The sequence below is a fragment of the Octopus bimaculoides genome, chromosome 3, assembly GCF_001194135.2.
Source record: "Octopus bimaculoides isolate UCB-OBI-ISO-001 chromosome 3, ASM119413v2, whole genome shotgun sequence".
Taxonomy (NCBI): domain Eukaryota; kingdom Metazoa; phylum Mollusca; class Cephalopoda; order Octopoda; family Octopodidae; genus Octopus; species Octopus bimaculoides.
In genome coordinates, this window is record NC_068983.1 from 155,241,735 (window position 1) to 155,255,721 (window position 13,987).

The 13,987-nt window shown below is 33.8% G+C and overlaps 1 protein-coding gene across 4 annotated transcripts in view; it reads left to right on the forward strand.

Annotated features, from left to right (window-relative positions):
• The window catches only part of LOC106872300 (semaphorin-1A), a 414,058-nt gene that overhangs the window by 372,768 nt on the left and 27,303 nt on the right, over positions 1–13,987 (forward strand). For 3 of the 4 annotated variants that reach the window (XM_014919241.2, XM_014919249.2, XM_052966633.1), the window contains one exon: positions 1,332–1,532. The exons of the other annotated variant lie outside the window; for it this stretch is intronic. In XM_014919241.2, the coding sequence (XP_014774727.1) occupies positions 1,332–1,532 (201 nt within the window). The remainder of the gene's footprint in view (positions 1–1,331; positions 1,533–13,987) is intronic. 4 annotated transcript variants of the gene reach the window in all.

Here is a 13,987-nt window from a genome sequence, read left to right on the forward strand (position 1 = left end):
TTGGGCAAGTGTCTTCTACTATAGCCTTGGGCTGACCAAAGCCTTGTGAGTGGATTTGGTAGACAGAAACTGAAAGAAGCCCGTCATATATATATATACATATATATATATATATGCATGTGTGTCTGTGTTTGTCCCCCCACTATCACTTGACAACTGATGCTGGTGTGTTTACGTCCCCGTAATTTAGAGCGGTTCAGCAAAAAGAGACCAATAGAATAAGTCCTGGGGTCGATTTTCTCGACTAAAGGCGGTGCTCCAGCATGGCCGCAGTGAAATGACTGAAACAAGTAAAAGAGTAAACGAGAGAGTAAGAGTAACTCTGAAACATTCGGAATTACATATTCTTCATATTGGGTCAGGCCCTCTTTCTTTTAACCGAATTTGTGATTCACTTCATCAAGCGACTGCAAGAAAAGGACACAACAGTAATTGCCTGATTCTACAACAGAAGCACAGTATGATTTTTTTTTTTTTTTTTTTTTTTTTTTTTTTTTTTTTTATCAGTTAAGGGACCATGCAGTAGAACTGAACCTGAAACCATGTGGCTGGGAAGCAGACTTCTTGACTACACACACACACACACTGTATATGTCCCATGTCTTAGACTCGGACACTATCATTCAGTTTGACTTGCCTTGCCATTATCTCCAATCACTACTGTTTTTAGTTTTATCAATGAAAGAACACATTATCATTACTATTTTACATTCCCTTTACAGTCCTTTCTTTTAACCCCCACCTCTTGTTTGGCCATACTAAAGACACTAATTTCTTTTGGTTATTTGGTTCAAATGCTATTTCTCTTCCTTTCACTTTCACTTTCATTCTAGTTCTTACCTCGTTCATTCTGTTGCTGTGTTTTTCCTTTTTTTGTTTATTTATTTATTTATTTATTCTTCCTACCCCTCATCAAATAGAGAAGTATCCAGATCCTTTTGCTCATACTTTGATGGACCGAACACCTGCTGGCAATCATTGCAGTCTTCCTACTCTATAAATAAGAATAATGTCTGCTGTTCAATGATTGAAGCCAGCAAAAATACATGCAATACAAGCAAATATATATTATGTAAGACAGAGCTACTACTACCAGTAATGGTAGATAGAATGATAAAAATAGTATCTATAATATAAGAATTAGTAATAGTAATAATAAAAAACTGATATAGTTAGAAAAATATATATATACTTAATTAAATCCGGCTTCTAAACAACTTTCCCGACAACCCCTCCCTACCAAAAATACGGGAGCAAAATTATTATCTCAACAAAAAAAAAGTAAAAGAAAAACTAATGTCTATTATTGCCTTTGTTATCAAATTCTACAGTGAACAAATCCGCTAGACAGATGCCTACAACAGCAACGACCACCACCACCACCACCACCACGACTACCACACCAGTTCCTAAGACCACTTCGAAGTACTTTGCAAGATGTCCACCTTGTAAACCATGTATAACACCTGATCCCAAGATTCTTGTCAGGAGACCGGATGCCAAGTTTCCTTGGCCAACACAGCTGTCTGATGGTTAGCAAAAAGAAATGACTAACACCTATATATATATATAAATAAATATATATATATATATATATTATATAATATTAATAATAGTAGTAATACAAATAATAATACTATAATCTCTAATTAGATGAAATAACCATTAGAAAAAAGACCACCTGTTAACATTGAAATTTATTTATGTGTTAGAATGCACCATTTCCTTGAAATCTTCCACGAAACCACTAACACCACCATCACTACCACCACTACTACTACTTCTACCAAAACTCCAACAATAGCAACAGAGGAAGTGAGGGAGCATCGTTGACAACACTTGCCAGAAGCAGTAGCCAAATTTCCCTAAAATCATACCCTACTATCTTCAGGAAGAAGAATTACATAATGTTTTGAGTAAAATCCCTTATCCCTCTCTTTTAAATATTCTATGATGAACCAATGAGGGATTCTTTTTATGTGTTTTAACTTAACTTCCTTATTCTTCATAATGGACAAAATCTTTTCTCAGCAAATTAATCTTTTGCTGATGAAATAAGAGGGCTCTGCCTAAAATATTGGCTAATTCTTCACCTCAGGCACACCAGTCTATTGTGTGTACATTTTGTTGCTATTCAGATTTATTAATTGGGTTTCAGCCAATGTCGACTGTGATACTAATTAGAAATTATAAATAGTAGTATTAAAATTGATGGTAGTAGTGGTGGTAGTGTTGGTCGGTGGGAAGAAAAATGGGGAACTAATTCTGCATCGTGTGCCTCTTGCTATCTAACTATCTATCTATCTATCTATCTCTCAATAGCTCTTTTTTTTTTTCTTACAGCAAACGAGTCACTCAAATCTCACTGAAAGAAATAAAACCCTCTGTTCTGTCCAATGCTTAGCTAGCTGAATAACTTCAAACTGCATTACTATCAACTCTCAAACAATCATGACCCTCTCTTCATCTGTCGCTGAATTCACTAACTCAAACACATAATGCTCTAACTCTCTCTCTTTCTTGCTTTCTGAAGAGACTGAACCATCCTGTGTTCTTCCTGCTTTTGTATTCTATTTTCATCACTAATTTAACTAACTATATACTAAAACCTCTCTCTTCTCTTTCTTTCTCTCTCAAGCTGTCTGCTGCCTGATTTACTTGAAGCTTTTCTTTTACTATTTCTGCCTGCCATAATTTCATTGTCTACCATTTAACTTCTTTTTATAATGTTCAATTCTCTTTCAGTTTTGTTTGTGTATACACATACACATATATAAAATGCGTGTGTGAGTGTGTGTTTATATGTGTGTATATATAATTTCTATATTGATAAAGTGCATGTTAAGATGCCTGTCATATAAGTAATATTTTAGATCTCCATGTTTTCTGTTATAGCAGCAACAAAAAAAAAAGAAGCCTTTGAAGAGAATCTGTGTTATTTTGCAAAATTTCTTGCTAAGGGTCATTGTGGTTATAAAGATCACAGAGTATATATATATATATATATATATATATATATATATATATATGCAAAAATCAAGCCTAACATCCTTACTCATATTTCAGTAGCCATTGCATAAGGAAATTATCACATAATCCATGTTGCAACAGTCACTGAAACACCTGTAAAGATGCTATAAATATAGAATTTCATAATAGATTTCTCAAGCTTGACTTTTGTGTTAATACAGGCATACATATATGCCACATTGAGTGTAAGGTTGTCACCAATACTTATCATCTATCTATCTATCTAAACATACACACTATTTATACAGAGTAGATGTGGAGTAAAATATTTGTTACATTAGTTATCAATACTTAAATACTCTGTCTTCTGTATATGTGACGATGATGATGGTAACCACTCTACTCTTGTCAAAAATTTCATTCTCTTTCTTTCATTTACTATATATATCAGGCAGGTATATATACCTTGCACTATTTCTCTTTCTCTCTCTTCATACATACATATATAGTGGTTCGGCAAAAGAGACTGGTAGAATAAGTACTGGGCTTACAAAGAATAAGTCCTGGGGTCGATTTGCTCGACTAAAGGCGGTACTCCAGCATGGCCACAGTCAAATGACTGAAACAAGTAAAAGAGTAAAGAGAGAGTATATATATATATATATATATATATATATATATATATATGAAGGTTGACTGTGACTTCAGAGTTTTACCAAGGAAAGCTTATCAGACTATTTGATAAATTTTCCTTTGAAAAACTTTGAGGTTAGAGTCTTCTTTAACTCTTTGAGCCTGTAACACTGATTTACCAGTGGATGGCTTATTTTTCTTTATACCGTAGCACTGCTCTACTGGTGGAGTGCTAGGTATATGGTCAAATAAGGTTCAAGAGGTCAAGGCTCAAAGGGTCAATTATTAGAAAATATTTAACTCCACATCATATATTAACTCCTCTCTTCAATTTATATTCATTAATTGCCTGTTATTATTAAGAAAAATATTATTAATAATATACTCATAAAGAGAGAGGTGGTGGAACAAGTGTCATCAAATGAAAGAATGAGCATCCAGTATATGTAAAGATAGAGTTAAAAATTTTTATGTTTACAACATGGAGGCATATTACTCCAGAAAATCTCCAGTGATAGTTTGTACAGACCCGAATCAAACCTAAGATATGACTACTGAACTTAAAATCATCACATATATTTTAGCCTACTCTCTCAATGCATGGAGTTATGGAGATCAGATTCAGATATTTGATTAAAAAAAAAAAAGACAAAGGAAAGAAAAGATTTGATTGAGTTCTATGGAAACTTTCATTAGAGTTTATCTAAAACACAGACTAATATGTTTTGGCTGATTCCATACTGAATATATATACACATACACATTATTTATGTGTATGTATACATACACAATATACATCATATAAACCATTCTAATCTTGTCTGCATAATTGTAGGTAGGTTTGTTGGAACAATATATCTACATTACATAGGAATGGCATGCTTTTGTTGTTTTGCCACTAAACAACTGCACCCCACCCTCTACCAAATGCCATTTGCCAATCTAATATTTTGAATCTTTTTCCGAGTAACTTACCTTGCATTTATTTATTTGTTTCTTTTGTTTTTTCTATAAATTATTATTTTTTTAATATTTATTTTGGTTTTTATCTTGCATTCTTTTTGAAGGGATTTCTTTTTTTTTTAAATATTTGTAGATTTTTTTTTTTTAATCATTGTTGTTGCTTCCATATTGAAATATGCAGTTTTTATAGTAAATTGAAAATTTTTGTTGTTTTTTTTTGTTATATCTTTGTAATGTAGTAATGGTTAATGTTTTTCGTTTTCATTTTTTCCCCTTTATTTTGTTATTTATTTATTTTAGAGGTGGTGAAGATAGGAATCTTATTTGTTCTGTTAATAAAATTAACCTCTATCAACACTTTCGACTCTACCTTGGGTGTGTTTACTGGGCTCCCACTCTGCTGCAAATATTTGAGTTAGAATTCTGGTCTGAGAATAACTTCTTCAGAATGACTTGCCAGTCTTGGAGGTCTTAGGTTCGAGTGGAAGCTATAAGCACTTCTTGCCTTTCCTTCTCTGACTGAGCCATAAAGGAATACAATTTTAGCCCTTTTCTTATATTCTCCTTAAAATAACACTGCCTTTGTTTCAATTAACTTTGAAAATAATGAAGAATTTTGTGGAACAACTTTGTCATTATTATGGTAGTGTTTGGAACATGAAGTAACATGAAATTTTGGTGGAGGGTTTCATTTTCAACCACTTTAAAAGACTAAGTTTGTATTAAAGGACCAGGAACAGCCTAATGCAGATTGGTATGAAAAGGGCTGATTTCGTTATTGTCATTTAATGTCCATTTTCCATGCTGGCATTGTTTGAATGGATCAACAGGATCTGGCAAGCTGCAAGGCTATGTTGCGTTCCAGTGTTACCTTTGGCATGGTTTCTATGGTTGGCTGCCCTTCCTAATGCCAACCACATTACAGTTTGTGCTGGGTATTTTTTTTCTTTGTTTTTTTTTTTTTGTGTACTTCTGCCACAAGGGATCTCACTACTCAGCTATCTGTTTTTGCAAATCTTAATGATATATATATATATATGACTTGATACTTATCTCTAGTTTTCATAACTTAAGCTAACTTGCTCTTCTCTCATATAGTTTGCTGGTCAATTGCAAGGAGCTTTGCTACTTGAACTCACGTATATTGCATTTGTCAAACCACAGTGTGGCTATGGTTACTATAACTGTTCTGGTGCTACTTATAGTAGCAAGTAGCTCTAACTTTGCTGTACTTTGTCACTGCCAGTTAAACTAGATTGTTGAAGAATTAAGCTTTTGTGAGTGCATATCTTATGAAAAATATACTGCTTAAGCGTTCTAATTATAACCTAAAATTTAGAGCAATTTAATAGAATAACTTAATTCTTCATTACTTAGCCTAATGTTTAGGAGGGAATGTACCTCAACACAAAGTTACTGTATAAAATTATGATGGAATGTTTTAATTTAGATACTATCACTTTAAAATATTTTCTATCAAAAAAACAGAGCCAGTGTCAGGTAGGTTGGTTATCAAAACGGTTAAATGTATAAAATCACAGACACAACGCAGTGCCAACAACAACAGCAGCAGACTATGAACTGCCAAACTTTTCTTTAGTTTTTCTATTAACAGCTGCCTCCCCACATTTATCCATTTTAATAAAAATATGGACTCAGCAAAACATTTGTTTTTAACTGTACTTCTTGTTTTAAAGATAAATAGGATTTTTTAAAAAATGAAGTTTCTCTAAATAAGTAAACCAAATAAAAAAAAGAAAGTGAAAAATCAGAAAGGCAGGAAAGATAAATTTTCAAAAAAAAAGTTTTTAAAAAAAAAAGGCAAAATATCCAAAACGATAAATTGTTTACATTGAATCAATTCAAATTGCAATCAATAATACATTTTTATCATTTTTTTTGTTGTTGTTGTTGTTGTTGTTGCATTTTCTAACTATGTTAAACAAAATTTCAAGTTAGGTTCAAAATACAAAAGAGAGGAAAGAAGATTAAAAAAGAAAAGTGAAATTTTGATTTCAACTCAACCTCAGTTACATCTTTATAACAATTTATCTTGCTAGTCAACATTTGGCTACCTTACATTTATGCAGCAGGTTTTATTTTATTTTATTTTATTTTTGTTATGTTTTAATTTTAGGGGATTTTTTTCTCTTCTCATTTTATTTTTATTTGCTTGTAGCTTGTTATACTGGAAATTTCTACAATCTCCTGTTTTGTTTTTCTTTGTAGCCTTTTCTTTTATTTCTTAACTACATATTTTGTGTAATATACATACATGCACACATACATACATATTGTGTGTGTGCATGCTTGCACATGTTTAGTATTCAGAGAGCAATGGGTGAAAAGAGACAACAATACTTACATTAATTTTATGTGCAAATCTCTTTGGGGGCAAGCTCACTCACTTTTCATCTGTCTGGTGTGGTGAAAAATAGATCTTCACCAAAAATGTCTGACTTCATGATTAATACTAGCAATCATTATCATCATCACCTTAATTAATTATTATCATATGCTCAGTGGCATTTCTTCTGGCTTTTCATTCCGAGTTCAAATTCTACCCCATGGTTGACTTTACTTTCATCATTTCAGGGTTGATAAAACTTAGATATGTTTCGACCAAAGATTGGTCCAGGCCATGTCTAACTTAATTGCACCAAATATGTACCTGTCGAGCATTGGGATTGCTATAGCTGAAAAGCCTCCTCTCCCCAAATTTCAGTCCCTGTGCCTGAATTAGTATTATTTGGCAGAGCAGCTGGGTAGAATTATAGAACATGTAGACTTAGTTAAAAGTTGATTTATGGGATGCTGTGTGTGAAAGAATTTTTAATGTACTCTTTATTTAATTGAAGAAAAGAAAAGAAATATCTGAGTGGAGATGAACTGCTCTCAACACAAAACAAAACAAAAACAAGGAGATAACTTCAGGACATTGAAATTAAATTTCTCAAAAGTTAATTTACATGCTTAGGAGAATGATAGTCTGATGTTTGCCTGCAAACAATGGATAACTATGGACATGTTTCAGTCTGTGAGACCCCATCTACATATTATGATGTACACAAGCCTGCCTGATTATTTAAAAGATTTTCTCATATAGCAGAAGAGTTCTGGATTATTTTTTACCAGAACCATATAACATGATTCAAAATGAAGTAAGCTAAGGGAAATAACTCAAATAGGTCAATGATATGAATTCAAATAAATAAATTAAGGTTTTATGTACTGATTGTGACTTGCTTAATATTCTTAAGTAGAAAAAGTAAACAAAAGTCTAGGAACAGTTGTTGGCAACTCTCAAAACAAAGGGGAGATAATTTCAAGAAAATATGAATTATTCTATTTGGCTTAATTTAAATACTTCAATGAAGTGACATAGAGTATGAGACAAAATAGTTTAGGTGCAGGCATGGCTGTGAGGTGAGAAGTTTCTTTCCTAACCAGATGGTTATAGATTCAGTCCTAATGTGTGGTACCTTGGGCAAATGTCTTCTACTGTACTGCTGGGTCAACCAAAGCCTGCCTTGTGAGTGGATTTAGTGGAGGGAAACTGAAAGAAGCCCTTTGAATGAATTTATGTGTGTTTGTATGTTTCCTTGCCTTGACTTCTTGTGATAGTTATAAACAAATGTCACTGACATACAAGTGGTGCTCTTCATTTCCAATCTTCTGTGAAAACATGTTTGATCATGGGAAATAGCGCCTTACTTGGAAATAGGTGAGGGTTGGCAGCAGTAAGGGCATCCAGCTGCAGAAAATGCACCTCAACAAATTCTATCTAACTAATGCAACCTTGGAGATGATGATGATGATAAGCCATGCTTCATCACATTCTCTGTTACAATTTTTTTTATGTACAACTAAAACACAGAATGCCTGTCAAATATTTCATCTCAGATTTGATCGAGAATTGACCCTTGCTCAAGATGTGTTAAAAAGATATCGTCATTTGCATCATTGTGTATTTATTTATGTTTTTGACTTATTTTCTTCATACATTGATCATTTTCCACTGATTTTTTTTTCTCTCTGTGTCCAAACAGATATTTTCATAAAAAAACTTCATTTAGTTTATTATTAAAACATAATCTTTAAAAAGAGAGTAAATTTATGAAAATCATCAGCAAACTTATTCTTATATAATGTTGATTTATATATATATTTATTCATTCTTCTTTTGTTTCACATGATTGCAAACTTCATTCTGCATTCATTATTCTTTCTTTTTAAAGTCATTGTTTTATTTACACACACACACACTTACAATTTTTCCATTCTTCACTTTATCTTTTAAGGTAGTGAAAAATAATTTCAAATTCATGACAGTTTCTCAAAACTTGGTTAATCTTCATACTATGATCTGTTTCTCTCTCTCTACTTCTTTATTTATATCTACCTATCTCCTCTCTCAATCTGTCTGTCTGTCTCTCTCTTTCTTGCAGCTTTGAATGGAATTTATAGATGTCTTGCAAAGCTAGCTTCTGATGCACCTTAATGTTTATGGCACTGTATTGACACGTTATGTCTATCTTTCTCATTTTTCTCCTTTCCATCTATCTATTTATCTTTCTATCTATCTATATATATATACATACAGTTATATCCCTATTTGTCTCCTTTTTTTCTCTCTCCCTTGAGAGTATGTATGTGTGTGTATGTATATATATATATATATACATACACATACATGTACATACATCCACACTTTTCCATACATTATAATGATGTTTTAACCAACAATATTTATTTTGTTATTGCATTTTTCTTGGTAATTTTCAAGGTAAAATGGAGTAAACAATAACTTCTAATGAGTATACTGTGTACTATTGTGTATGTATGTATGTATGCGTGAGTTGTGTGCACATGTTAATGCATACGTTTGTATATATGTTATGTGTCTATATATATGGTATAGTTATCTACATGTTTCTCTGTCTCTGTATAATTTATGTGTATGTATATAATGTCTATGTAAATTGTATTTATTTATACATATTTCTGTATAGATAATGTGCGGATTTGTGTGTGTGTACACATGTATGTATGTGTCTGCATGCACTAAATTATCTTTTATATATGTGTTTTTGTGTGTATTTATGTATTGTATTCTTATGCTTATATGTATGTGTATGTATATGATTACACATGTCTATAATTCTGAAAGAGCCTCAGAGCAAGAGAGAGGAATTAAGCTGGAAGCCAGGGGAAGATGAGAAGCAGTGACTTGGCCACTCTGCTGACCCACCAACAGGAGTGTATTAACATTTCAGGGTTGAAACACCTGATGAATGTTGGATACTACCTGATGACATGAGCTCCTCTTAGTCAAAGCTCCATTCACTTTGGTGAATGGAAAAAGCACCTCCCTAGAGATGTTATTAACATGTGTGTGAACATGAATACACATGTCTATAACTGTGTGTACCCACATATCCCACTGTAAAAACCATATCAAAGATTAGACACTGTAGCAAGATCCATTAAACCTTGATGGACCTTCCAACCCATGCAAGTGAAGAAAGCAAGTGTAAAATAATGATGCTAATGAAGGTAATGCTTATTACTCATTGGGCAGCATTAAAGGTTTCATCTTTATGCACTCTACTTAAGGCTTCTTTATACACTCTAAATGGATAGCTTGCTGTGGCCTAGTTTTCATCCAAGCCTTGACCATAGCGACATTAGAAATCTCACATTATTACTAGTTTGTCAACTAGCTACAGATATCATTCAAATCTGTTTAATGCCATCATGCAGTACCCTCCCACTCCCCCCCCCCCAAAAGTCACACTGAAAAACATAATCCAGAGGACACTACAAGTAGTCATAGCATAAATGATGAGCTCAAATGAAACCGAAATAGGTCCAGACCTGTCATCATATTGCTTTGAAATTAGACTTACTCTCCACTGCACTCCACATTCAGTTGATTTTAATTAATTATAATTTTGGGCTTTCCCCCCCCCCCCCCCCCTCCTTTTTTTTATTTTATTTATTTTTTACTTTTTGTAATCAGAATTAGCCATTTATTTTATAATTGTTTGGACATTATTAAGGGTGAAGTTTTAATTAATTATAAGTTCTTTGCTTGAAATCTTTGAGGCTAGAGCATTTCCTCTCAGAATGAGCTCCTGTCAACTTCAAGTACCAATCAAGGAGGAAAGTGAAAGCTCCAATGCCCTCTCTTCGGTTCAACCATTTGAGCATTTTGGTTTGAACAAATGCAGACAACATAGAATGGTGAGGGCTCTTTTGTATTCAGAATACTGGGCAACAGGCCACCTTACTGGTGCTGCTGCCATTGATAAAATACACTGAGTACTCTTTCTAAAGTGGTTGGAAAATGAGCGCAGATAATGTCTTGTTGAAAGGACCTTTTAGTGTTGGTCAGGATATGGTGATCTCCAACGTTGATCTCATATTAAAATATACCTACTACACCCTGTATGTATTAAAAGGGGTATCCAGCCATTGAAACCATGTCAACAATTGGTCGTATGAGTGACATAATATGATCCACCAATGATAAACGTTAAACGTTGCCCTTTCAAAGCCTAGCCAGGCTCATGGGCCCGGTTTCTGTGGTGTATGTGTTCTCCCCCAGCTGGACAGGACGCCAGTCCATCACAGCGTTACTCAAGAAACAGGAAGAAAGAGTGAGAGAAAGTTGGGGCAAAAGAGTACAACAGGGGTTGCCACCACCCCCTGCCGGAGCCTCGTAGAGTTTTAGGTATTTTCGCTCAATAAACACACAATGCCCGATCTGGGAATCGAAACCGCGAGTCCGCAGCCCTAACCACTGGGCCATTGCACCTCCACAAATATGATCCAGCAACCCAGCTGTAATTGCAGTGTTTTTGGATAAGAACTAATTCAAAACATGTCAACCTATTCTAGCATGGTAGAAAGCATGAAATGGTCATGATGATTAATCTGAAGGGGAAGTCAGTACCCATAACCCTCTATAGGAGGTCCTAGACTGGTGGAGAACTGACATACATGCTTGTAACAGAGTAAGCTCCCGTGGGTCTTGTTGGTTGTGAAACCAAGCAACAGGGGAAATATTTAATTATTTTTTTGTGTATGCATTAGAAAGTGCACCAAATATTGGTGCTATATATATGTCTTGTAACAAATTATTTCATTTAAGAATATTAAAAATTACTACCCATAAAATTGGGTTGTTACAAATGATGGAATACAATATACATCTATTAGTGTTTATGGTGCTGTTTTTAGCTGTTAAAAGGATGAATAATATTTAAATGAGTTCAACAGATATTCACAATGAGCCTGTTTTGGGGCAGAGACATTTTGTATCGTATTAAATTCTTTCTTACATACATATTAACATGTACCCATGTGTGTATAATATACACACTCATTTTATGTCTGTATGAACAAGTGGCTGGAAAGTTCACTTTGCTATTATGTGGTTATAGGTTCAAGCCAACTGCATGGCATTCTATACCTATAGCCTCTGATCAATCCAAGCTTTGTGAATAAAATTGGATTGATAAAGGCTCCACAAGTGTCAGTAATGCTGCCTCGTCACTTCCTCTTTCTCCCTCTGTCACTCTCACACACAGTGTTGAGATGATTCTGCCCAAGTATTACATCAAAAATACAAGTATTTGAGGAACACTCAGTCACTTACATTACTGTAATTCTATTGGCAATTCAGTTGATTAACACCTGGGGAATCCATTTTACCTACACCCTCCCACCACCATTTTTTATGTTTGTATATGTAATATGTGTATTATTATAGCTATGTTAATTATCATCATTTTATATCCTTTTTCTCGTGCCTGTATATATAGTTAATATATCTACACACATACACCATTTACAAGCACTGATCTACGGTGTATAAAGAACAGGCTTTTTGTACTGGACTCTGTTTCTACAACAATCTGTTGATTGCTATTCCTTCAAAGAGCACCTGCCACATATTTCTAGGAGAGAAAAAGCCAAGGTTACCTAAATGTTTTACTTGTAAAGCATTTTGTCTCTCATCATATATTATATATGGCAGGCAATAAAATAATTGCATGTATGTGTAAATTCTTCCGATAGACATTGTCAAACCATTTAGGATAAACATTTTTATTTGCTGTGGGTGTGGCTGTACTTATGACACCAGAGCTCCCTGGTGCACCCCCTCATAACTGCATGAGTTTTGTCAAATCAGAATTTGATAGTCTGAGCTAGATGCTTCTACCATCATCAGTGTTCAGTCTCTCTCTTTCTTGAGCCAGATGTTATGGCTTGCTTTCTCAGAGGCATCCAACGATTTTCTGGCAACGTGTTTTGTCTCTTCCATTACTAATACACTTCCTAAGCTTAATCCTTCTGGATAACATCTTGATCAGCATTCCTCTTATTACAATTAATAAGAGGAATGACCACTAAAGTGGATTCCTGTACGCTAGAGATAGAAGTCAAATCACCTTGCCACAAAGAGTGTGTTCTCAAGAAACAAAACTCAGTAAACGCCAAAATGTAAATATTTTAAAAATATGCTATTGATGTTTATTGATTGATATCAATTTCTACCCTCATTATTTTAATTTATGTATGTATATATATATATATATATATATATATATATATATATATATATATATATATATATAGCCCATGTGAAGGCACGTGGCTTAGTGGTTTGGATATTCGGCTCACAATCGTAAGGTCGTGAGTTCAATTCCTGGTGATGCGTTGTGTCCTTGAGCAAGACACCTTATTTTCACATTGCTCCAGTCCACTCAGCTGGCAAAAATGAGAAGTACCTGTATTTCAAAGGGCCAGCCTTGTCACACTGAATTTCCTTGAGAACCATGTTAAGGGTACGTGTGTCTGTGGAATGTTCAACCACTTGCGCATTAATTTCATGAGCAAGCTGTTCTGTTGATCGTATCAGCTGGGACCCTCATCGCCATAACCGACAGATTGCTTCTATATAGCCCATGCTTTTATAATACAATTCTTTTACAAAAGTCTCAGAGTGCTTTTGGTAAATTAGATGAGGAATAATGTAAGAGACCAAATTGTCTTAACAGGAATGGACTTCAGTTTCCCTTTGTGTGTCTCCTCTAATTTGCATATATATATTTGACTGTTTGTGTGTCCATATTCATTTTTGTATGTATGTTCGTTGGTGTAAAAAGCAGTATTGTATCAAGAAATATAACTTAGCCATTTGTTAAAATATAAATCGATAAAATAGGTATGGTTAACTAAAATCCCTTGAGGTGATTTCCCCCAGCATAACCTACAGTCTAATGACTGAAGCCTTTGATTGGTTTTTCTCTGATTACTGCAATATTATGCTGAGAATTTGCATGAGATAAAAATATATTTGAAAGACTGACAGCATTACTATATATATATATATATATATATATATATATAT